At 40.9% G+C, this 26,901-nt stretch overlaps 1 protein-coding gene across 1 annotated transcript in view; it reads right to left on the reverse strand.

The window, feature by feature from the left end:
* The window catches only part of DPP10 (dipeptidyl peptidase like 10), a 324,986-nt gene that overhangs the window by 15,529 nt on the left and 282,556 nt on the right, over nucleotides 1-26,901 (reverse strand). The window contains exons 14-19 of the mRNA XM_068139088.1: nucleotides 21,379-21,470; nucleotides 19,602-19,649; nucleotides 19,395-19,516; nucleotides 14,508-14,555; nucleotides 10,917-11,015; nucleotides 10,739-10,808 (exon numbers count right to left, since the gene is read on the reverse strand). Of these exons, the coding sequence (XP_067995189.1) occupies nucleotides 10,739-10,808; nucleotides 10,917-11,015; nucleotides 14,508-14,555; nucleotides 19,395-19,516; nucleotides 19,602-19,649; nucleotides 21,379-21,470 (479 nt within the window). The remainder of the gene's footprint in view (nucleotides 1-10,738; nucleotides 10,809-10,916; nucleotides 11,016-14,507; nucleotides 14,556-19,394; nucleotides 19,517-19,601; nucleotides 19,650-21,378; nucleotides 21,471-26,901) is intronic.

Raw genomic sequence — 26,901 nt, forward strand, 5'->3', positions numbered from 1 at the left:
TTTTCCTTCCAAAGAAAATAAAATGTCAGTTTTAAAAGGGTAGCTTGTCATTATTTTTTTTTCCCCCCAAGATAAACACAGAATAAGAGAGCAGACTACCATGACGTTGGACCAAATGCAAAATACTTCTATGCTGGCTGCATCTGCCAGTTGAATGCAAATTAAAATGTAAAAGTGTCTGTGCAGGCTGTATGGAAATTAGGCTGGACAGTGTCTGTGGGAATATCCTGTCTAAGGTGAAAGAAAGATGAAGACAGAAATTATTATTTTGCCAAAGAGATTTATATAAACCTCAGGGCAGGAGAGAGAGATATAAAATCTCCTACAATAACTCCTGTCTTATACGTGCAATAGCGTGCTGATTTCATATCTGCTTTTGCCTCTGGATAATATAGACCATCCTCAAGGTAATCACTCTATTAATTAGCAAGCATATGATGAATACAGATGTTCTCAAATTCGGTCAGAGCTACCTATGTAGTTGCTATATCACGCATTGAAATCAGGATTCCTTGGTTATTGACCCAGTCACAACATGTTGTGCTCGATCCACCATTATTTTGTGCATCAGGTTTGTATTTAGCTTCATAAAAAGAAAGGAAGTGCATTTTTATTTTGTTTGCTTAACCAACTCAGTTGTGATTATGCTGTTAACAATGCAGAAAAAATAATTTGGAAACCCTGATTGTCAAGTGAGCTCTGCAGAAAACACACAATTGAGAAGTGCATTATCATTATTCTTTACAGTGAGAGCAAGAGCAGAACAACTCTTTCAATTTCTGCTTATTGTACAGAGCAAAGCTTTCAGAAGCACTCTTCATTGACACACATAATGTCACACAACTTTTACCACTACTTCCAGTAGCAGCAGCCTCAGAGTAGCTGGAAGTTTTTTCAACTTTTCCACAACTTACCTTCCACAATAAAGGAATTTATCAGAAATATTCTTGCTTGGCAAGGTACCCTTCTGACAGTTTAATGCAGGAGGTCAAGAGAGGTGATTCTCCCCCTCTACTCAGCTCTGGTGAGACCCCACCAGGAGTACTGCGTCCAGTTCTGGAGCCCCTATTACAAGAGGGATATGGACGTGCTGGAGCGTGTCCAGAGAAGGGCCACGAGGATGATCAGAGGGCTGGAGCACCTCTCCTATGAGGACAGACTGAAGGAGTTGGGGCTGCTCAGTCTGCAGAAGAGAAGGCTCCAAGGTGACCTAATTGTGGCATTCCAGTATCTGAAGGGGGCCTACAGGAAGGCTGGGGAGGGACTTCTCAGGATCTCAGGTAGTGATAGGACTAGGGGGAATGGAATGAAGCTGGAGGTGGGGAGATTCAGGCTGGATGTGAGGAGGAGGTTCTTCACCATGAGAGTGGTGAGGCCCTGGAATGGGTTGTCCGGGGAGGTGGTTGGGGCGCCATCCCTGGAGGCGTTTAAGAGCAGGCTGGATGAGGTTCTCGCCAGCCTGATCTAGTGTGGGGTGTCCGTGCCCATGGCAGGGGGGTTGGAACTAGATGATCCTTGTGGTCCCTTCCAACCCTGACTGATACTAATGCAAGTGAAAATATGATTCATCCTGCTTCACACCCACCTGCTGTAGGAGCAAAATGAATAGGGTGCTTACATTTGTGTTATACATTTTATAGGTTGGACTTGATGATCTCTGAGGTCTTTTCTAACCTGGTTGATTCTGTGATATATTCAGGTTATAGCTATATGTGTGTGTGTAAGTATATATATGTTATATATCTAGACACTTAGGAACAGGGGAAAATCAGCAATATTTGTAAGCACCTCTTGGTATCAGAAAGTGCTTAAAACCAAAAGAAGTTTTTTTCTATTAAGAAAGGAGTAATAGAACCTTAGCAAGATTCTCAGTGGAAGAGAATTAATAGCGAATTTTCCCAGGCTTCTTCACTAGAGGCTATAGGTGGACTCCTTTTAGGCTCAGACTTTAAACACGATACATCTTCTGCTCCTGCATGATGGGTTGTTTGACATATTGCTTTTGGAAGCAATTTTACAGTAGCTAATTTATTTCAAGAATGTCCATATAAGTGGTCTGTGACAGGCATTTAAAGCCATTTCCATTGAGGTACATGTCAAAATTCCCATTAACATCAAAAGGTCCCTTTACTCTTCAGTTGCTACTATAAAATGATACTGATTATCTGAGGTGTGCTTCTGTCCTCCACAGAGAGACAGCATATATTCTATGCACCATTTACACCCTGCTTTTAACCTTTTAAATGGGGTTCCTGCAAGGTATTAATCCTTTATGCAAGTTTGAACATCACCCTGAGGGCTCTATAAGAAACTAAGTTTGTAATTACAGCACAGTAAAAGATGCACAGCCCCTTGTCAAGTTTATCTTAGAATTACATCTATTTCAAACATCAGTTTCTGCTTTATGCTCATCACTACTTACAGTCTAATTATAATTAACTGCTGTTCAGTGGTACCCTCTTCATAGAATTATTCCTTGACCCCACCAGTAAAACTGGAAGAAAGCCCATGCCTTTTGTGCTTGGCTGTAACACAAACACAGAAGTATTCTTTCCACCCAACTACAGATGGTCATAAAGGAACCATGGACTAGCCAAAGCACTACAGCAAAATTGAAGCCATCACAAAAAGGGCTATCCAAAGCTACAGGCTCTTCCACAGCCCTGAAAGGTTCTTTAAGGAGCATTATTTCATGAATCAAACAAGTGCAGAATGATTCAAATGAAGGCTTCCTGATTATTCCTGGTAAGTGACAATACTTGCACATTCCCTTTTTTAATTCTGCTCCTGACTTTCAAGGTTCAGAGCTGCCTAGTGTATGTCTCTGGCAGTGACTACACTCAGATTATGAATCCACTGTGGCAATGCAAATGATGACAAGTCAGGCATACTGCTGAAGTTCTATTGAGGTACTATTCAAATAGACAGAAGCCATCAATAATATACCAATACCATTGACCTTAGTAGGCAATTTGTATGCTTCTTGTAAGGCAGTCACATATATCTCAGACTGTCTGGGAAAAGAGGCAGCTCATCCTAAGTTTATATATTGCTGAAAAGAGAAGAATCTGTTCTTTTAGATACTGTAACCGAAGCCTTAAACGAGTCTCTGTTCAAGACTAGAGTTACAGCCTATAGGGAATAATACAGTGTTATCAGAGTGGCTGTTGCTGTTGTACTCTGAGCAATTCTCCTCTGTCACTCTGCTATCACAGCTGCAGCAAAACTTCACCAAGGTTTTGTGCTATTTAGAAACTCAGTGGTAAGATTTTAAATAGGAATTTTAGAAGTGATAGGACTGACCAACCAGTGTGGGGAGACAATTGCTAAAGGCATGTGGCAAGAACTGTTATCATCAGTGCTTAATTTCTAGTCCATCTCTATTTCTGCAAAACAGTGGATTTGATACATCAGATGGATAGCAAATAAGTGAGAAAGATTACAACTCAGAGGATAAAATCTATGTAAAGAAATGCCACTAATGAAAGCAATCTTTGTCTTATGATGAAACTGAGGAAGGAAATACTCATTATACTCTACTCTTTAAACTCTTTGTCAGTCAAGTCTCATATTGACCATTCCCTTGGGATGGATGGATGAGTGCCAGACTTTATCATCAACTGACACCCCCAAGTCCTTCTCCTCAAGACTCCTCTAGAGCCACTCCTCACCCAGCTGGGATTTGTGCGTGGGATTGCCTCGATCCAAGTGCAGGACCTTGCACTTATCATAGAACCAACCAGGTTGGAAGAGACCTCCAAGATCATCCAGGATCACAGGATGCTGGGGGCCGGAGGGGACCTCTGGAGATCCCAAAGTCCAACCCCCCTGCCAGATCAGGACCATAGAATCCAGCACAGGTCACACAGGAAAGAAGCTGATTTTGAAAAACTTATGTAGTAGAAAAATCCACTTCAGTTTCAGATTTCATGACCATCTCTTACACAAGCATCAGCTTTCAGAGACATCTGTCATCACTGGTCAAAAGTCAGGGAACTTTAATTGCTTTAAACACTGAGGACAAAAAAAAAATCCCAAACATTTTCTACCTGGTTTTACATCCTCTTTAAATATGACAGATTGTAACTAAAAAGAGATAGCGGGTTTACAAGTCCTTCTGCAGATACAGCCAAGCAAATTAAAACACATTACCAGAAATTATTCCATTACTAGAGTAGAACCATGTAATAGGCAGGACTGAAGCAGATAATAATAGAGTGAAAAAAAATAGATATATTCTTAAAATATCTTTCTGAAACTCTTGCAGCTGAAGACTTGAAAAATACAGTTCCAAGAACAAGAGATGTAACACTGTCCTGTGTCATAAGTAAATGTGAAGTTTGGAATCTCACCTCGTCTTTTTCTGAAGACAAAAACATTAGCATTTTAATCAGATAGTAAGATATGTACTGCTGTGGGGGAAATGGGAGTAGGAGAGGCTTAAAGAGGATGGATCTTAGCTCAACAGTTTGCCAAGCTTTATGTGGTGATAAGACCAAAGAGAAAGGGAGAAAGGGAGTGAGCAGATCCATCACTGCCCAGAGCCCTGGGTCTGCTACTGCAAACGAAATAGCCAAAGTGAGCCTCCAGTCTATCCCTCTTTTAGCCTAAGCTAAATGAATTCTCCCTTCAAGTTTTGAGAAATATTACAACATTCAAAGAATGGGGAAAATCTGAAAGAGTGAACCAGAAAAGATTCTCCATCAAATACAGAAACAAAACAGAGCAGTGAAATGCTGCACTGCTCAGCAGAAGAATCTACATATCCATAGAGCCAAGCACTGTTCCTTCCCTTGCAACAGCTGCCAGCTAAAATGAGCAAAATCCTCCATGAAGAATGAGAGGTACACAAGACAGCTGTTAACAGGCAAAGTGTTACCATACCTCAGATCCCAAATATTTCCCAGTACTTGCATTATGCCTCTCTACATTTCTTTTAGTCTTTTAATGAGTTATTCTTGAAGCTGTAAAAAAGCTCTTCACTTACAACCGTGCTGTCTTATCTTGCCATCAGTCCTGAGAGTTCATTAATTGGTGGCATAAACAGGTTTGATTGCCTGTGCAAGGCCTAATGCTCTCATCACTGCAATAACAGGTGAAGTGATTTCTGTTTATTACCAAAAGACAAGAAAGCAAGCAGAAATCTCTTGGAAACCATTCCTTGTGCCTTTGGAGAATACCCTTTTTGTTGTTTTGGTTTTTGTTTGTTGTTTTTTTTTTCTCCTCAAAGATCAGAAAAATTTTCCACTGACTGAGTTTTACAATAGCCACTTACATATTGGACAATTTTAAGTGGCACTAAATAATAAATGCTGACATTTAAGATACATTATCTACAGGTTTTGAAGGAATGAGGTTAATTATGTTCAAGAGAAAATAAAGAATGATCATCGCCTCTCATTTTATTACTCAGATTAAATGCCAGAGTCTTTACTTAATCATTTCCTGTGTGTTACCAAGGAGTTTATATTCTGACTTTTTTAATGAGTAAGGTGAACCATAATGAGGAAATCAAGGAACTGAAATGTAAACTTTGATCTTAGTTATATAGCAAGGAGATGACAATCACTCTTGCAGGCAATTACTGTACACCTCTCTAATCTATAGCTACACTGTATGTATTACATCAGAAGGAAACTGAGTGTGAAATATATTAGTGGTTCAGGAGAACAAATGGAAAAAAGGAGAGTGTTGTAATCTATTTAGCATTTTATAGCCAATGCATCACAATTCTAGGAAGAAAAATAGTGCTAGGCAACATAACTGCTTTCTCCATGAGCCCTGTCTTTTAGATAGTCCAGCCACACAGATGAACAGAGATTGTGACATAGCAATACAATGATCTTCTATTTGAGCACTGCAGCAGCGTTGCAGCATGTTTTACAACTTCTAATGGATGAATCTTCACAACTTCCTTATGATGAAGGCCACAGGCTGGACGAGGCTCTGGCCAGTCTGCTCTAGTGTGGGGTGTCCCTGTCCATGGCAGAGGGATTGGAACTAGATGATCCTTGTGGTCCCTTCCAACCCCAACTGATACTATGATACTATACTATGATAGGATATTCAGAGCCTGGACCTTAAGCTGAGCTTGTGTGCAGTGTGTACATGGGGCTGTACTGAGTTCAAATCCATGTTTCACACCAGGCCACTTGTACAGACCTCTTTCTAGCATCCAGTCTTAACACTCAAACACCTGTGTGCTATGTGCAGGAAGCTCAAATTTGCCTGTAGACACCCTTGTAAGAATACAGAAGCCTTATTACAGACATATACCTTTGAAATGGCTATTAGCTTTCAGTGAGTAGAAAAAAATAAAGCCACCCACAGATTTTTAAACTTTCTGCCCTTTAACTACTTCCAAATTGTGTTATCGTGATTGTAATCCTGTTGATACAGAAAGTTTATTAACATCACACAGAAATAGTTGCTGCTGCTGAAAATTTACACTAAAATTATGAACCTCAGCCAACAAACACCCACTTTATTCTAAGCCAGCAAAACCAGCCACCAGCACAAAAATTCTGCAGAGATGAGAGCACACAGACAGATCAGATACTGGCAAAATGTAAGGCATAAGAAAGGTGAATTTTCTCCAGAGGCTTGGAGTGACCGAAACAGTGACTGCAGCCAAACAGCCAGTCAGACCCTGTTAGATCTTACAGGCCATATTTATCCTCCAGCTTAGAGGACAAAGCATCTGTGCACACATAGAAGCTCATATGCACGTAATTAGGCTTTTAATTTGCACCATAGAGACATATTAGGTGAAATTCAAGTTTAAATTCACATTCCCTTTTCCTCACCTTCCTCCCTTCCCCCTGCCTCTTTTTTCTTAAGTCTTTGTCACATTACAGTGCTACTGATAGAATGCAAAAGCCTCTTCATACCTGCTAACACTCCACACTTCCAGATACCTATCTTCTCTGTATACACATCTAAGTGTATGTTGCCTGAATGGAGATGTTATACAGTATCTCCTTTCCAAAAAATGGGTATACAATTATACCAACATTCTTACATTGCTCAGCATGCTTTTTCAAACTTCCAATAGCTGGAATAAAATGATAATTGTATCATGGCTAATGATGGAAGCAATAAAGTAGGTGCAGCTGATCATTATGAAAGGCAGTGCTTGCCATCAGCCACTAATAGAATTCTTGTCTGACACTTCTAGCTGTAGGAACAGGGTGTTCCTCAATCAGTCCCAACGGTGCCACTCTGGGACTTAGTAAATTTAAGTGGATGGGAATGATCAGGGGGCTGGAACACCTCTCCAATGAGGACAGACTGAAAGAGTTGGGGCTGTTCAGTCTGCAGAAGAGAAGGCTCTGAGGTGACCTAATTGTGGCCTTCCAGTATCTGAAGGGGGTCTACAAGAAGGCTGGGGAAGGACTTCTCAGGATCTCAGGTAGTGATAGGACTAGGGGGAATGGAATGAAGCTGGAGGTGGGGAGATTCAGGCTGGATGTGAGGAGGAGGTTCTTCACCATGAGAGTGGTGAGGCCCTGGAATGGGTTGTCCGGGGAGGTGGTTGGGGCCCCATCCCTGGAGGTGTTTAAGACCAGGCTGGATGAGGCTCTGGCCAGCCTGGTGTAGTGTGGGGTGTCCCTGCCCATGGCAGTGGGGCTGGAACTAGATGATCCTTGTGGTCCCTTCCAACCCTGACTGATACTATGATATATCAGTGATCCCTGAAAAGCTACATGTTCTTCTTGGACCTGAACAGTGGTGTAATTATTTTTCTCTTTTTCGAAAGTATTACTTCTGATAATGAAATAAACTTTAAGATGTCAAGATGGAGGTGTGTGGATCAAGAAATTACCCATGGCGCACACACAGACTACCCATCTCTTTTTCTCAGGAGCTAGGCAGAATTTATTAGGCTCAACCAACCATCCTGCAAGGGAATCTCAGTCACAGTTCTCAGTTTTTATCTTATTTGGGGACATCTTTAATTAAATTTAAAAAAAAAAAAGGTTTGCTGACAACCGTAGTTTAAAGTCTATAAAAAAGCTGCTGGAGATATATAACTCCCTTCTCTTCTAGGGGGGAGTGGGACACAAAGCATTCAATGTTACATGAGCCAGAATAGATTTCAAATGTTTGGTTTGGTATTTTCACTAGTGTATAGGTTTTCCTAAAAAGAACTAATTGTTAAGGCTGACATCGAGAATTCAGCACTGAAAAGGTAAGGATTTAACTACAAAGAAGTGAAGTCTCCATATAATAAATATAGACAGCAGATTCTGTACTTGTAAGTGGATCAGTTTCCTTTTCATCTCTCATGCTAAGCATAACAAAAAAAAAACAACCAAACAAAAACCAAACAATGGAAACAACTCAAAAACCCAAACAAAAAACCCACAAACTCACTCCCCACAGAACGAAACAGCAACACAAAATAAGGCAATTATAAAACATATCCATACATTAGGACTTAGCCATTTTATTTGCTTCCTGACAACTTGGATAAGTTTAAATTCAGATCTTACCTCATTACTGGTCTGTGTTATTTCAACTCTTGGTATCTAAAAACATTTCATAGTAGTATTTCTTTAGCTTTTTTTTTTTTTCCCATTTGCAGTCAGCTTTGGCTGTGGCCTTCTCCAGGTTTCTGATCATTCTATACTATCTTCTCTAGGTTCTACACAAGTATATAATCTCAGATTCTACTGTAACTGTATACATCTGATTATGTATTTATGGGATGTTTAGAAAGGAAAGTGTTATACTGTTAACACCTTAGTGCTTCCTGACTTTCAGAAAAAAGAGTAAGCACAAATGTTTACAAGTCCCTGTTATGCTGCTTCGGCACACTTTAAAGAGCTCCTTAAAATGTAACCGTGCTTCAAGATCCTGCTAGCAAATACCTCAAAGATAAAATAATCCATGTGCCTTGCTTCTGCTCAAGAAAAGCCAAGTGTGTTCATGAGCCACTTACAGCAGATTGCCTCCACAGCTGCAGTTGAAAACAACTGAAAAAAAATGAGTTTTAAACACAGACTGAAATAGGCAGTTTTACACCTCTCTGTCCTATTACCTTAGATTTGATCTCAGTAAAGGAATCTGGGATCATACAGCAGCTTAAGCTTGTAAATTTGATGTCACATACAGCAACAAGGATCTCTGCTGTCACTAAGGGGATGTCTACTCCAGGTGGTACATCTCAGCTAAGGTGGCATTTTCATGAATTAAGCAGCGCATTCCTACACTTGTGATTGTGAAATTCACATAAAGTCCTTCAAATGGGAGCGGAAGAAGATGTGTAGGTACAGGAATGCCATGGCAGACTGATGCTGAACTCAAATGGAGAACAACAAATGACTGGCTGGAAAGTAGCCCTGAGGAGAGAGACTTGGGGGTGCTGGTGGACAAAAAGCTCAACATGAGCTCTCAATGTGCACTTGCAGCCCGCAAAGCCAATCAGATCCTGGGCTGCATCAGGAGAAGTGTGGCTAGCAGGTCGAGGGAGGTGATCCTCCCCCTCTACTCAGCCCTGGTGAGACCCCACCTGGAGTACTGTGTCCAGTTCTGGAGCCCCTATTACAAGAGGGATGTGGAGGTGCTGGAATGTGTCCAGAGAAGGGCCACAAGGATGATCAGAGGGCTGGAGCACCTCTCCTATGAGGACAGACTGAAGGAGTTGGGGCTGTTCAGTCTGCAGAAGAGAAGGCTCCAAGGTGACCTCATTGTGGCCTTCCAGTATCTGAAGAGGGCCTACAGGAAGGCTGGGGAAGGACTTCTCAGGATCTCAGGTAGTGATAGGACTAGGGGGAATGGAATGCAGCTGGAGGTGGGGAGATTCAGGCTAGATGTGAGGAGGAGGTTCTTCACCATGAGAGTGGTGAGACCCTGGAATGGGTTGTCCGGGGAGCTGATCGAGGCCCCGTCCCTGGGGGTGTTTAAGACCAGGCTGGATGAGGCTCTGGCCAGCCTGATCTAGTGTAGGGTGTCCCTGCCCATGGCAGGGGGGTTGGAACTAGGCGATCCTTGTGGTCCCTTCCAACCCTGAATGAAACTATGAAACTATGAAACTATGTACTGAGTTCATCAATGGTTCTCCTAGGCAGACTGCAGGTACACTCCTGACTCTGTCCTTGTTCTCTGCTGTATGTTCTGCTGACATGCAGCTTAAGGGCTGACTTTCTCTAAAAGAAATACACACACTGTTTCTTTTCAAATGGACAATGCAGGTTCCCAATGAATACCTCCTTCCTCCCACAGAGGTTTTCTACAAACATCAACAGACATTGGATCCTATTTATAATGCCTTCAGTCACTGATGCTCAATATTTTTTTCTTCTTTGCAGTGCTCCTGAAAGCAGTTTTGCTATATGCATCTTAACTGAGCTCCTTTTAGAAGCTCTATCCTTTTCTCTGAGAGATAAAATGGAATATATGCTGTGAATGAGATCCTCTATGGGTAGGTATCAGTATGGGCCAAGGAAAGACTGCAGAAGTACTCACAGCTGCACCAAAAGGGCCAGTGTCTCATATACTTAAAAGCACAATGAAATAGAGCTAGGTTTGACAGGCTCAGAGAACCCGAGACATCTCTAGCAGACAGTACCTATAACAAAATCTTCCCTAGAAGAAGCCGCTTCATTTATCAACTCAAATCCATGAGGTAATTTTCCTATACAATGTGAAAACCAAAATAATCTATTTACAGAGATAAGTTCTTTTCTGTGAAGTACTTTTTTGTTATGTTGAGTGATTCTGCAGAGATACTTACATTATTAACAGAAGGGCATACTGGTTTCGATCCGTGAAGTCTTTTGGCAGTGACAGCTGTAAAGGGAGTTCTTTTAAGAAAAGAGCAAAACATTACAGGCTGGTAGTCCCACAGATGAAAAACAGTAACACTGTAAGAAAACTATCAGGCTGGTAAAACATTATTTTCCCACATTTACCGTAATCCTCAATGTGAAGCATTTTGATTTCAGTTCTGAAGTTCTTTTTCTTCAAAGCCACTTCTTTCAGCACAGTGTTACTTTCCAAAACGTGGAACTCTGTAGAAAACAGGAAAGAACGAGCAAAAAGCAATTTGAAAGGTGCAGAGAATCATCCCATCAAAGATGAAAAAAATAAAAGAGAGACAAATGTGCAATAGTAAGTTTTGTAGATGGATTCCTCTTGTGAATGCTTTTCGGTAGAGCAGCTGCTTTGCAAATTCACAAACTGAGCAATCAACTTAACTCAAAACATACACATCTCTTCCGTTCTCTGCCTTCAGTAGGCTTTGTTGCTATTAAGCACTAAGAATGAATTTGCTGATGAACAACATGAACGGTAGTATCCCTGACAAACACTGACAGCAGCTGTCACAAGAAAAGGTCAGTCTGCTGGTCAATATCCTGAGCCGCAGGCAGGCATCCTTTCCAAGATATATATTCCAGCTCAATATTTAGCCAGTATAGCTCTACTTGAGCACTGCATGTTCTTCTCTGTCTTCTGCACTTCAATGAAGAATAACACTTCAGTTTGGTTTCAAGCTGCAGATATATTTGAAGAATACCTTTCACACATGAAAGGATTTTTTTTCCTTTTTTTTATTCAAATGGAATAGGATAGGATAGGATAGGATAGGATAGGATAGGATAGGATAGGATAGGATAGGATAGGATAGGATAGGATAGGATAGGATAGGATAGGATAGGATAGGATAGGATAGGATAGGATAGGATAGGATAGGATAGGATAGGATAGAATAGAATAGAATAGAATAGACCAGACCAGACCAGACCAGACCGGGTTGGAAGAGATCTTTGAGACCATCGAGTCCAACCTATCATCCAACACCATCTAATCAACTAAACCATGGCACCAAGCACCCCATCAAGTCTCTTCCTAAACACCTCCAGTGACGGTGACTCCACCACCTCCCTCGACAGCCCATTCCAATGGCCAATCACTCTCTCTATGAAGAACTTCTTCCTAACATCCAGCCTAAACCTCCCCTGGTGCAGCTTGAGACTGTGTCCTCTTGTTCAGCTGCTGGTTGCCTGGGAGAAGAGAGCAGCCCCACCTGGCTACACCCTCCCTTCAGGTAGTTGGAAACCGCAATAAGGTCTCCTTTGAGCCTCCTCTTCTCCAAGCTAAGCAATCCCAGCTCCCTCAGCCTCTCCTCACAGGGCTTGTGCGCCAAACCAAATTACCAACCTTGCTTCCAAAATGTAGATTTGGGTGTTGTTTTTGTTTATTAAACAACAAACCCTCCACTTAGGGCCCGAACAGATAATCTAAGGAGAATGTTCTGGGCAGTAAACCAAAATGGTATAATTATACTCTGAGGATGGAATAATTGAAGTAATCCTTAATCATTCTTTTATGAATTGAAGAGGATAATCTAATCTTGCAGTGAAACACTAACGGTGAATTATCTCTCTCATTATTTGGTTTCTTGTTGTTACAACAAACGACGTTCCTCTAACCTGACTTGTTTCGTTTTCCATTAAAATGCTGTACATAAATCTGGTTTACAATAATTCACTTTCAACAGTACTTTAGATGCAAATAGAGGCGAGTAAAAATCTAACTTCACTGAACGGCACATCCCTACAGAAGACACTGAATTTACTGTGGGAACAGCTTTCGCTTACTGGGTTGGATAAAACCTCCTCCCATTGCTGCACTATGGCACTGAGCTTGGGAAACACTAACAGTGACATGAAAAACCCCAACTAAATGCCTCCCCCAATAAGTAGGCACATTAGTTAACAGTTCATAGCATGATGCTATTGATCAGTATGCTAATGCAACATACAAGAGTATGTTCGCTGTAATGGCTGAATAGAATAGAATAGAAGAATAGAATAAACCAGGTTGGAAGAGACCTTCAAGATCATCACGTCCAACCTATCACCCAACACCACCTAATCAACTAACCCATGTAACCAAGCACCCTGCCAAGTCTCCTCCTGAACACCTCCAGTGACAGCGACTCCACCACCTCCCCGGGCAGTCCATTCCAATGGGCAATCACTCTCTCTGTGTAAAACTTCCTCCTGACCTCCAGCCTGAACTTCACCTGGCACAGCCTGAGACTGTGTCCTCTTGTTCTGGTGCTGGCTGCCTGGGAGAAGAGACCAACCTCTGCCTGTTTACAACCCCCCTTCAGGTAGTTGTAGAGAGCAAGAAGGTCACCCCTGAGTCTCCTCCTCTCCAGGCTAAGCAGCCCCAGCTCCCTCAGTCTCTCCTCATAGGGCTTGTGTTCCAAGCCCCTCACCAACTTCGTTGCCCTTCTCTGGACTCGTTCCAGCAAGTCAACATCCTTCCTAAACTGAGGGGCCCAGAACTGGACACAGGACTCGAGGTGTGGCCTAACCAGTGCAGTGTAGAGGGGCAGAATGACCTCCCTGCTCCTGCTGGCCACACTGTTCTTAATGCAGGCCAGGATGCCATTGGCCCTCCTGGCCACCTGGGCACACTGCAGGCTCATGTTCATCCTACCATCAACCAGCACTCCCAGGTCCCTCTCTGCCTGGCTGCTCTCCAGCCACTCTGACCCCAGCCTGTAGCACTGCATGGGGTTGTTGTGGCCAATGTGCAGAACCCGGCACTTGGATGTGTTAAATCTCATGCCATTGGACTCTGCCCATCTGTCCAGCCTGTTGAGGTCTGTAGTGGCTGGCCCATGACAAAAGGGATGCAGACAAGTACAGTTCAGGACATTCATATTCCAGGAAAAACTTTTGGGATAATCTAATGAATAAAATGAGGGTATGGAAAGACTGATTTAGTGGTTTTGAATTGAAAGCTGTCTTCTTTCCTCTAATTCACCCCTTCACGCTGGAGTTGGTAGTAGCTGAGTTGCTACCTCTAGTGCATCAGAGAAATACCTAAGTGAGGAAAATTCTGCTGCTGAAGGATAGTCTTCCACTACAAAGCACCTCATGTAACAAGGAAACAGCAATAGATTTGGTGCCAATGTACAAAAAAAAAAACCAATGAGTAAAACTTGAAAGTTAAAGGTATTGAATACTCAAGTCTTAAGAGCCCTTTATTCTTGGATTTGCTATCCACTGCCAATGTCAGTGGTGGTGCTATGATTCAAGAAATACAAGAGAAGGACTTAGTTCATTGTATTCAGGTCAGATTTTGTGATCAGTCTTCCAAAGACTGTACCTTACTTCAAGATAATTGGATTGTAACTGCAAAAAGATCTCTAAAGATACAAGAGGTGCATCATAATGGCAGCATAATTTACATAGAAAGTGAAATGGATGAAGACCAACCTGCCAGCTAATTAACTCAAGTGTAAATAGAAGATGAATTACACGAACTTAGCATAAAACCCACCTGAAAAGCCAAGGAAAGTTTAGTCATTCATTAACTTCTTTCCTTATCATTTGCAGATGTGGATGCTAATGGTACTTTATATGAAGGAGTCATCTATTAATTTTCTTTCACTTGTAATTTTCTTCTCCTAGATACTCCCCAAACCAATCAAAGACAATAATAAAATACACCTACAATATACCTATTCCATAAGGAATACTCACTTGCTGTGTTACTTGTACTGTGCACGCTAACAACTGGAACACCTGGCCCTGTTTTGAGAAAAGAAGAAAAACAGAAGGAGCATAGTGTAGTTAGGGGTCAGTATTTCAGCAACAAAGAATGAGAGCATCATTTACCATGTAAGACCAGGTCCTAAAAAGCCAATACAAGTGCCTCCCTTCAAGCAAAGCAGTAACTCCACTGCTGTTTCCTGGGAAGGATGCAGGTTAGACTACAGCACCAACAAACCTGTTCAGCAAGCAGTCTAGTTCCCTGCACCCAGATGAAGCCTCTCTTTTTTATTTATTTATTTTTAATCTCCATGTTGTAGCTATAATTGAAGAATAAATTGCTATGGAGGCACTTAATGGCACTGTCTAAAATACAGAAATTCAGGTTAACTGGGAAGTGAATTTATGATAAAATTCAGTTCTATTTTCTATGAAATATCTGCAGAAGTGTTGAAAAATTATCACATTTTCCCCTTGATTATCTGTTTAAGAAGCTTCTTTGGTGTGCCAGTCTTGAAAGACCAACAGCATTGTGACCGTTTGAGGCTGTGCCTTTAAGAGGAGGGACATTGTGACTGTATGTTTTATAAACAAAGGACAGGGCTAAACTAATTTCATTGGTGGATAGGCAGAGTACTGCCTTAAGTTTTGATTCCCAGTGAGACTAGTTGCAGTCTTGCACTTTTTCCCCCTCCTTTCGCAGCTTGCAGCTTCTGGGCTTTCGGCCAGACTGACCTTGGAACTGATAACCATAAGGCCTGTACTAAACTTACTAACATATTCTGCTTTAATTAACAATTATTCCTTTTCTCTCTTTCTAACCCTCTCTGGGGAAAAGGGGGAGAGAAGGAGGTACAGGGGGGGAAACCCTTCCTCCTGGCGGGGGAGGGGAATCTCATTCCTTTGTTGTATATTTCTGTATATATATTGTAAATACTGTAAATTGTGTGTGTGTGTGTATATATATATATCTATCTCCTGCAGCCCCACTTGTAAATACAGCACATTTTCCTTTTGCTTATCCAGCTGTGGTTTTCTTTCATTTTTTTTCTTTCCCTCCACTTACGGGGGGGGAGAAGGCAGGGGCCTTCCCCTCAACCCTCGACAAGCATCATGGTTAAATAGAAGTGTGATCTAATCTTATTTCATGGTAATGTCATATTGCTACTGTACCACTAAGAAACTAAATGCACCAGGAAATCAGTTTAGGAAGGACGTTGACATGCTGGGACCAGTCCAGAGAAGGGCAACAAAGTTGGTGAGGGGCTTGGAACACAAGCCCTATGAGGAGAGACTGAGGGAGCTGGGGCTGCTTAGCCTGGAGAGGAGGAGACTCAGAGGTGACCTTCTTGCTCTCTACAACTACCTGAAGGGGGGTTGTAAACAGGCAGAGGTTGGTCTCTTCTCCCAGGCAGCCAGCACCAGAACAAGAGGACACAGTCTCAGGCTGCGCCAGGGGAAGTTCAGGCTGGAGGTTAGGAGGAAGTTTTACAGAGAGAGAGTGATTGCCCATTGGAATGGGCTGCCCGGGGAGGTGGTGGAGTCGCTGTCACTGGAGGTGTTCAGGAGGAGACTTGACAGGGTGCTTGGCTACATGGGTTAGTTGATTAGGTGGTGTTGGATGATAGGTTGGACGCGATGATCTTGAAGGTCTCTTCCAACCTGGTCTGGTCTGGTCTATTCTATTCTATTCTATTCTATTCTATTCTATTCTATTCTATTCTATTCTATTCTATTCTATTCTATTCTATTCTACTGTGCAAATGCACAAGATGGCACAGGAAACTGTAGTGGCCAAACATTCTGCACACTCAGAAGCATAGTTGAGTTTGCTGTCCCTGCTCTGAACAGCTCCCCAAGTGTAAACTTGCAAAAGAAATGTTCCATCTCGCCCCTAACCTGGAATTTGTGTATGGGAAACTTAGTTTTATCTTGGTGAGACAAGTTTAAATTACATGCAGAGAATCACTATTGGGCTAGGAAGGATGATGCAGAAAAGATGAAGTCCCTGAAGACCTAATGACAGACGAAAGCATGAACTCTCTCAAATTAGAAGTTAAGATTTCAGTTTTTTGGAAAACCCAAAAAAAAAAAAAAAATCCCTTTGAGAGCAGTTCAGAGACAGAGCTTAATTTATGTGTTTTGAGTCATTCTGAGAGACTGTCTCTCTCAATTAATTACAGCATGAGTCTAGGGAAACAGACCTCAAATAAATAGCCTGATGCCATTCACAACCTCTGACAGTCTCCACTGAAGACTTTCATCATTTTCACTCTCTGCCTCAAGGGAGGCTATTGACAAAAATCTGAGAGGTAGATTGCTGACAAATCAAATCTATCTGCCTTAGTTCTCCAAGAAGATAATTTCTTCAGGTGTCTCTTTTTGGTTTTATTTTTTTTTTCCCCAGCTCTTTTTACCTCTGCTGAGTTTTACACTTTGCTTTGAATTCCGACTTAAAACTGACCATTTTTACAGGGCAAAGGACTGCCATTTTCCAGGCCAACTCTATTTTTCATACTAAATGGTGGAAGGACAATGACAGAGTTTTAAAAAGAGGGATTAGAGTAGATTAAAAAACTGATCAGAAAACAGAAAGACAGATTTGCATTACAGGGATCGTTTTTTACAGCTCTTCAAAACTTACATAGAACTTGGATTTCCCACTGACCTTATAACTAACACTAAATCCACAACTCATTTCCTGGTGCATAAAAGGGGCAAAATAGTTACTCATGGTGTAAAGTACTCTATTTGAGTGGAAAGATTAACATTTGTTACTGTTTATGAAGTGCTAAAGGAAAAATCCACAAGCAGTGTGGAAACTAAGTGTAAAGGATGCGCTTGCCAAAACCTGCAAGGCTGTAGAGCCAGTCCTCCACCTACCAGCCTAGCTGTACCTTCTCACTCAGGAGACTCTCTGGAGACAGAGAAAGTTGGTATACTGAGAGGTCTCCTGGATGAGGGAGAAACTATCCCAATAAAGTTGTTCATGGGTAAACAGCAGGTGAAAGAATTGAAACTTCTACAGAAACCAGTCCAGAGTCTCCTGGGGATTTTTCCGGGCAAATGGCAAATTGCTTTTGTAACAATTTAGTCAGGCTTTTTGTTGTGTGAAAACGAGTGTGTATGCATGAAGATGTGGTGCCATCTGTCTCCTTGAAGCAGTATACCTCATACTCTTACAGGAAGTTCCCCACAGAAGGGTTTTAGTATTTGCTCTATGATGATGGTGCCATCAAGTTTGATGCTATCAAATATTCAGCCTACCAAAGGCATTTTACAGAGCTCTGGCAGTGCATGGGGGCCACACTGCTGTAATTGTCATGTTCTGATGGAACAGAAGAGAAGACCTCTGAATAACCCTAAGCTGACAACTATACATTAATGTTAGAGGTAGAAAAAACTTAATGGCAGTGGTATATCATCCCTGCTCAACACCTGCAGCTTTGGGCAGTCTACTGGTTGCAACTCAGTGGAGTGTAGGTTTAATCCTAGGAGGATGATCTACAGTCTTACCAGCTCAAATGGAGACCTGCCAACTGCAAAGTCACTGAAAGTCATGAGCTTGTGAGCAATTTCATGTGCAACCTTCTACTGGCATCCACATTTTTATATCAAAGTTAAAAATTACAGGCTGCATATACTTAGCTAAAACAGTAACAAGAAACTGCGTCTTTGGGCCCTAGCACATTGCTGATTCAGGGTAAAAAAAATACTTCCCAATTTACAAACCCTTCCTCTTGCAGGAATCTGAGATTTTCCCCATAGGGACTATGTCAAGCACAAGGGATAACTCCTCTTAAACCATGAGGAGCTCATAATTAGGGCAGTCTTTGTTCAGTTAAAGGCTTCAGGATTAGCTCCATAAGTTCTGCTGCAGCGTTAACCCTTTATATGCCACAAAGCTGTATTAGTTGTTTGTTTTTTCCTTTTCTAATCATCTATGTACTATAGGTGCACTTCTGCAAAAAAACTCCACCAACCTTATTTTAGCCAATATATATTCATAGTTTGTATGTTTGAATAGATTCAATTCACAAGCCAGCAGATGTTTTACTTTTGTGCAAAACAAATGCACAGTTGCAAAGAAGTAAGAAAAAAAAAAAGCATGCAAATAGAATGGGCTTTTCATATGTATTTTGGATGAATTATGTTCCACTCTTTTCAGACTGATGCTAGCTGAACAAAAACACTGGGAGAAGGTTGTGTGTAAAATATTGCAAGTTTCAAGGTCAACAGGTCTACCTATACACTTTATTATGGATTGTCTCATACTTTTCTGAGCTTATTTCACAATCTTGCTTGTTTCCTGGGTGGAGGTTATAAATTTGCCAGTGTGGGATGGTTCCAGTTCTCTGTTTATATAGGAACGCTGAAGGCAGTTGAGGCCATTTAGTCCTACTGGCATGCAGCTAGCAATAAAAAAACCTATTAGTTATTTTATTGTATTGATAAAGAAGATCTGCCTATGTGGATTAAACCATACCTGGGTTTTGGTAGGTACATACATATCTGGGGGAGTGTGTGTAGATATACTGTATGCATACATGTACAATGTACACACATAAAGACACAGTGCTACAGAAAGCAGGCTGCTACAAACCACAGTACTACCACTATAAATTCCACACTTTTTGGCCAAGGACTTTTTTTTAGGGTATATTTGGAAGTCAGTGTCCTTTACTAGGCCTAAAGGGTTAGCAATGTTCTGATATAACTTGTTATTTAGCTTTTGCACTGAACATCTTTAGTTACAGTCATGCAATGAGCTCTGTATAGAACTTCAAGTAATCCACTACTGAGCTATATGTTAGACTCTGGACTTCTAAAGGGAATACATTAATTCTGAAGCAAATACATGCTGTGCATTTGACGTACCTTTGCAGTGCAGGATGAAATGCCTATTCAGGGGGCTGAACTTTGCACTGAAGTAGGTGCACTGGTCTTTCAAGAAGTTACATGAGAGACACTGACGATTCAGTGATCCCACTGTTGATACACTGGGGAAAGAAATGATCAGAAACAATTTTCATTGAAATGAAATGGGATGAAGAACCTGATAACACAGCCCCATGTACTTCTTACCTGTGCAGCTGTCTTCCTCTTGGGGATTCTTCAGTGCTTAAGAAATAACTGTGCCCAAAAGAGAAACAAAGTTAAACTCAGCCTGGTAAACTGCCTGATTTGCATGGTGTGTAGAGAAGTGAGAGATGTAATAACTAGTATTTCTTATAATTAAAAAATTACCAAATACACAGGAAGATCAAATACTTACATACAAACCTAAGCTCCAAGATTAAACTTAGAGCCAGTGTACAGAGTAGTTATTTCAGAGGCTATATGAGTTCATATTCAAACGATGAACAAAGTATTTAATGTTTTCTGTTTAATTTCTGTTAATGCCCAGAAGCTCTACTAGCAACTGGGACCCATTTCTGCATATTATAAATACAGAAGAGAAAGCTTCTCCTTCACTCCAAGAGTTTGCAATATAAATCCAAGGAGTAGAAAAAGGTCACAACGAAATTGTATCGTAAATTTCAATAGGCCTTATGATACCCAAAAGCCTTTTTGAACTATAGAACGACTTTTTCTTCTATCTAGAGACAGAAGCTAGCACCTTAGGCAATGGTTTACAGACAAGGTTGTGTGGGTGGAAAGAGTGCTGCTGCAAGAATATCAAGACAAGTCCTTGGCGTGTCTCACATGAAATCTCCATAGAGTTTCTGTTTGAAGGGGAAAAGGAGGGTAAGGAAGTCTTCTTAAGTGTTTGAGACAAACCATGTGCAGTCTGCAACTTCTCTGAAGGCTGAGTGCATCTAGACCTCATTTTTTTCTCATCTGAAACTTGAAGAAGCATCAAAACATTCTCTATGGATATATTTTCAAAACCTGTGGAAGGACCTGTCAGAAAGGGTGTCTCCACCACCAATGGAGGTGACAGGCATCATTGCAGCCACAAAAATACCCATGCTGAAATATCATTGATTTTAAAGAAAATTAGGCACATCTCTGTTGTTTTTTTTCCATGTGCAGATATATGGGAAGACTAACCAAGATCCACTGAAGTTCTGTGGAACCTTCAGATGGTTTGTGTCCATTCTGTATTGATCAGAAAGATCACCGAGTATGTGCTGCATTTCCTTCCCACTATAGCACTAATATGGGCTAAGATGAGCAAGCTGGCTAGGAATTAGGGGTTTGGAAAATCTTTCTCTATAATTTGAATTTACAAGGCTGAAGCAGATCCCCAAAGTCCAGAGACATCATTCAAGGAACAAACAAGCATGAAAACTGAAGATTATAGAGTTTATCAAGTACTAAAAATTTACTATGACTTCTTACCTGGAATTCAGGAAAGAAGTCACCAAAATGTTATTGCTGCTGCATGGTGTGTTGATTTCTTTTATTTCAAAACAATACAGTGAGTCAGCTGATGTCATGGTTGGGGTTGTTTTTTTGGTTGCTTGGTTGGGGTTTTTTTTAACCTTTTCATTAAAACACACACAGAGTAACACACTGGAAGATAAACTATCTTACAACTGCACTTTATGTTCTAAGGAATACAGTATTTATGGCAATGCTCCAAAATGAAAGAGATACTGTTGCTTAATTTTAGATATGCTATTTCCAGTCAAATGGTTGTGCAGTCTCCTTCTCTGGAGACTTTCAAAACCCACCTGGATGCATTCCTGTACAGACTACTCTAGGTGATCCTTTTTTGGCAGGGGGGTTAGATTCAATGATCTCTGGAGTTCCCTGGAGTTCCCTTCCAATCTCTAATGTACTGTGACACTGCAATACTGTGATACCTTAATAACTCAGATATCTTTCATAAACAGACAAAGAAAATAGTACTTACATCTTTTCAGTATTTTCATCATATGCCAGGATTTTGATAACTTCCCAATTTCCTGATGTCAAGTGTCTCACACTGATTTGTTCACTTTTAGTCTGGAGAAAAATGGAAAATATTAACTTCCACCTTACTTGTTACATTTTTCTTCACCTAGCAGGATTGTCTGCACATGTCTTTACTGATTACAGCTCTTTAAACTTTAATAGGCAACACAACATCTTTTAATCATAAACCTCACATTCTTGCAGGCCTGAACTTCAAGTATCCTTTCCCTCCCATATACTGATATCTCAAAGTCATTAAAAACATTTCAGTTTACATCATGATTTTTCTTCCAGTTGCCCAGATGCCAACAAACAATAGAAATCTCATACTTCAGGCTAAAAATTGCATCATTACACATATTTTGTTTCTATTAGCATTTCTTTTTCTTTATGGCTGCATAGTAGTGGAATCTGAACAGATCCCTGGAACCAAATATCTCTATCAGTGTGCTCACCAAGCTTTAATGTTTATCACATGCTTGTACTGAGCCAAGACTACTGCAAAGATTCTGTGCCAAGACAAGACATCAATACCACTTTCATCCATGGAGACAGGCAAACCTTATGAGAAATCCACTGACACAGAAGTTCACAGGATCTAAAACTACACTCTGGAAAAGCCTCTCTTTATCTAGGGTCTAAGAATATCTCCAAATTTTGGCAACTGAAGCAACAGCTTCCAAGTTGAGGAGCACCCCTTGCTCCCTCAAATAAATTGTTTCTACCCCAGCACAAGCCTAGAAGAGCAACTATTATAAAGGGAAGTTAAAAACCTGTCTCAGAGAAAGTGATGGCAGTTTTCTCAGCCAATGCACCTGAAGGTAGAGCCAAACCCTTTGGCTGGAAGCTACAGCAGACTCCTAATCAGGTTAAAAAAAAAAATGAAATCTGAAGAGTAAGAAGCTCACTTGAGAGTGCTTCCTATTGCAAAAGGTAGATTTTTTTGCTTAGGCCACACACCATGTGAATCTGGAGCACCAGTCCATATATAAACACAGTGGCTTTGGTGGTTTTGTGGCCTACAAAAAGTCAAAAAGTTTAAAAGCGTTTTTGAAACCCAGTATTTCTGAACCATATCATGTCAACTCTGCACTTGACACCAATAGTAGTAGTAACTAGAAAGCAGAAAATGCTCAAGGACACCTCTGAAACATGTCTGGAACCAGCAAGGCAGAAACAAGTCCCTTAGAGAAGGAATGACATAGAAACACTAAAACGAGTCTTGCAGGCACCAACTGAAATCAGAACATCGTGCTAGGTGCTGCACATATATTTATGACCAGGATTTCCTTGTTGAGGAATGTTCTGATAGTCAGTGCTGTCTCTAGGAATGGTTAAAATATAAATTAGTGATTTACTGTGACTATTTCATCTCTGGAGAGAGAGAGAAGTTGAAACTATTGAAAGAGAAATTTAAACATTGAGATCACAGAATCTAACAAGAAGCAACAATAAAAAGCCCTGCCAAGCATTAATAAACATCGTTATTTTTCAAGGTTGCAGCCATAATACATAATTTATGAAGCTTGCAGGAAGTTCTTGCCTTGATCCATTAAATTACTTTACAATTCCAATTTTGTGGCTGGGAAAAAAGACTTTCTAGAGTTGCAAAACCCCATGTAAGACACTACTAGATACATAACACATGATTCAATCCCATTTTGAGATTAGTTTCTTTTTAAATATTTCATAAGTTACTAAAAGCATTTGAAAACAATAAAACACACATCTAGTCCAGACAGTCCTACATTCAGAGAGCAAATATATATATGATAGACAGGAACATTTTAAACAGTAACATCCCCTTGCAAGATGATGTAATTAGATGCTTCCGATGACCTGCTTTGATGATATAATTGACCCATGCTTTTTCAAACTACAGTTCAAAGAGATGCAGCCCAAGAAAGATTATGATTTGTCAAAGCTTCTTGTAAGACTGACAAATAAGCCTCCATGTGTGCTTGCAGCCCAGAAGGCCAATCACATCCTGAGCTGCGTCAAAAGAAGCATTGCCAGATCCAGAGAGGTGATTGTGCCACTTTGCTCTGGTGAGACCTCACCTGGAGTACTGTGTACAGGTCTGGAGCCATCAGTATAGGAACGACATGGACCTGATGGGAGAGGGTCCAGAGGAGGGACATGAAAATCATAGAATCATAGAATCAATGTTATGAATATACTGGTGATCTGTGATTGGTGTTAAAGGTAGAGTGCACTGGGACTGAGGGTCAGAAACTTGCAGGAGCCTGTTTTGAGGACAAAGGGGGAGCTGCATATTTTACAGACTTAAACAGAGACAGTGTGTTTGGCTAATTGGAGACACCAAGGCTGAGGAGAAGAACTGAGAATTTGTTTTCTTTAGATAAGAAGCCTGGACAATTGAGCATGCATGAAAGTGGATGCTTTGACCCTTACCACACTGAATGTAGGGAGAAGGGATGTGATCACCTATTTTGAAGACTCATTATCATATGCCTGCCTTCTATTTAGCATAAGCTTGTTTATGTAGATGATGTAACTATATAAGATGAAGAAAGCTATTGTAAGGCTGCTGTGGGGTGAAGTTTTGTACCCTTGCATGCCCAACCAGTTGCTTTGCTTGCTTTCATTGCCTTTTATTACCTTCTTAAGATCTTTTAGTGCCAATAAAACTGTTACCAAAAACTTTTACCAGGAGTCATCTATAACAATCAATAAGGTTGGAAAAGGCCTCAAAGATCATCAATCTAACCTGCCACCCAAGACCTCATGACTATTAAACCATGGCACCAAATGCCACGTCAAATCCCCTCCTGAACACCTCCAGGGATGGTGACTCCACCACCTCCCTGGGCAGCACATTCCAATGGCTAACAGCTCTCTCTGTGAAGAATTTTCTCCTCACCTCGAGCCTAAACTTCCCCTGGTGCAGCTTGAGAATGTGTCCTCTTCTTCTGGTGCTGGTTGCCTGGGAGAAGAAGCCAACCCCCTCCTGGCTACAACCACCTTTCAGGTAGTTGTAGACAGCAATAAGGTCTCCCCTGAGCCTCCTCTTCTCCAGGTTAAGCAATCCCAGCTCCCTCAGCCTCTCCTCATAGGGCTTGTGCTCAAGACCTCTCCCCATCCTCATTGCCCTTCTCTGGACACATTCAAGAGTCTCAATGTGCTTCTTAAATTGAGGGGCCCAGAATGAGAAGGGGGCTACAACACCTCTGCTATGAGGACAGGCTGAGGGAGCTGGGATTGTTCAGCCTGGAGGAGGCTCCAGGGAGACCTAGTAGCAGCCTCCCGGTTCTTGAGTGGGGCCCTCAAGAAGGATGGGGAAAGGCTGTTTACAAGGGCCTGCGGTGACATGACAAGGGGCAATGGCTTCAAACTAGGGAAGGGCAGATTTAGACTGGATATCAGGAAGCAGTTCTTCACTATGAGGGTGGTGGAACACCAGAACAGGTTGCCCAGGGAGATGGTTGCGGCCCCTTCCATGGAGATATTCAAGGGAAGACTCGACGAGGCCCTGGGCAACTTGATCTAGTTGGGGATAGAATAGAATAGAATAGAATAGAATAGAATAGAATAGAATAGAATAGAATAGAATAGAATAGAATAGAATAGAATAGAATAGAGCAAGTTGGAAGAGACCTTCAAGATCATTGTTTCCAACTCATCAAGCAATCCAATCCTCCTAAACAACTAAACCATGGCACCAAGCACCCCATCAAGTCTCCTCCTGAACACCTCCAATGATGGCGACTCCACCACCTCCACGGGCAGCCCATTCCAGTGGGCAATCACTCTCTCTGTATATGTCACTGTATGTTGACATTGGTTCTGTGCTTTAACTTTCTCATACTTGGAGGCTGATTTTGTATACGTGAGCTGATATCTGTACTAAGTAGTAGAGATAATTAATGAGAATATGAATGACAAATTACAATTTCACCCAAGCTCCATCATTAAAGAACTGTGATCATCTGGGCACTGGTGACCTGCCAACTGCTTTAAATTCAGCAGCACACCTGTTATGCTGCTGTGGCTCTCACAAGGTGTGACAAACATTTGATATGACAAAAGACTTTATGTGCAATGGTTAATATAATTTTTATGCCTCCATGTTTGCTTTAGAAATAATGGACAATCAGGTTAATGCACTGTGTAAAACACACCATATAAACACATTTCCTGTTTTTTACTGCTCTGTATCAGCCCCATTAGCACGCAGAATGTTGCCTATGGATGAAGAATGGTTGATACATAGGATATTACAGTTCCTCTTCTTCTCAGCAGCAGGTAGACACTAAAAAGCAAATTTGTCATTCTTGATACCACTCAGACTTGTGTATTCATGCTGATGGTGACCTAAACAGAAGTGTTTTTGACTTTCAGAGCTGTGCAGTACCCAGACATCAACTTCTGTTTAAAAAAGGACAGAATACTAAACACTTAATCATAAACCTGACTTTAACCCTTATTCTGGTGGGATTAAACATGTATGTAGAGGCAGGTGTATATTTCATTATTTTATTAAATAGGATTGGATTTAATCCTTTGCTGAAATATTTTCCTTGATTAGGATCAAGTTTACTGGGTTCTTCAACACTGAAAAGTATCAGAGCCTAGAGGTTTAAGGCAAATTTGATGGTCCAAGGGAATGTTGCAAGTTCATTTTTACATCCACATCATTACTACTTCATGCAATTTAAAGATAATTATTCATAATGGGAAAGAAACCAAGATAAAACTTGGTTGAATAAGTAAGTTTTGCTTCAGTGTGATTTTTTGTGTGGTCACTATATTAATATACCTTTACCAGATTGTCGTCTGAGTTGCTTCTCTTGGGAAGATAGAATTTGACAACTCTTTGTTCCCCTTTTCTTATTCTTTCTTGATATATTTACTATAATGACTGAGTATCTTCTTGCTCCTTCAGTTAAATTTTCATCAAACTTCTTTTGCTCTTGTGCTGTCTGCAATACACTGTGAATATATTTCTGACTTAATAATGTTCATACCAGAACACTGTCATAAAGGGATATAATAGAGTTGCCAGGTGCTATTTTCATGTTTTGGGTACCTTGATAATCTCTCCTATGTCATATGGCTCTGCTAAAGTACCTGGACTAATGCTCTGCTGATTTAAATAGATGCCTCGGAGTATTCCGTTCCAGGGCATAATTTCCTTTATTAGTTCATCACAACTTCGTACTGGTGACCTTCAAAGTCACAGCACAAATTAATCTTCTTTCAGAGTCTTCTTTGGAAAAAGTAATGACTCTGGGAAATGGAAACCACTGGAAAATGTTGCAAAGGGCAATATAAGAGTCCTAATTTTCACAAAATTTTAAGTTTTGGGTATTACCTCCCTTTATTGTTTCATGTAAGACCAGACCAGACCCTGAATATTCTGAACTGACATTTAAAATGATACTTCTGCATATAAAGTGTATATGAAGAGGATAAAATGAGCATTTCTGCAGGTGTCCTGAATTTCTGTGGCTATAAAACA

This window comes from Melanerpes formicivorus, unplaced genomic scaffold (assembly GCF_026170545.1).
Source record: "Melanerpes formicivorus ecotype bairdi unplaced genomic scaffold, bMelFor1.0.p_v2 SCAF_5, whole genome shotgun sequence".
Lineage (NCBI taxonomy): Eukaryota > Metazoa > Chordata > Aves > Piciformes > Picidae > Melanerpes > Melanerpes formicivorus.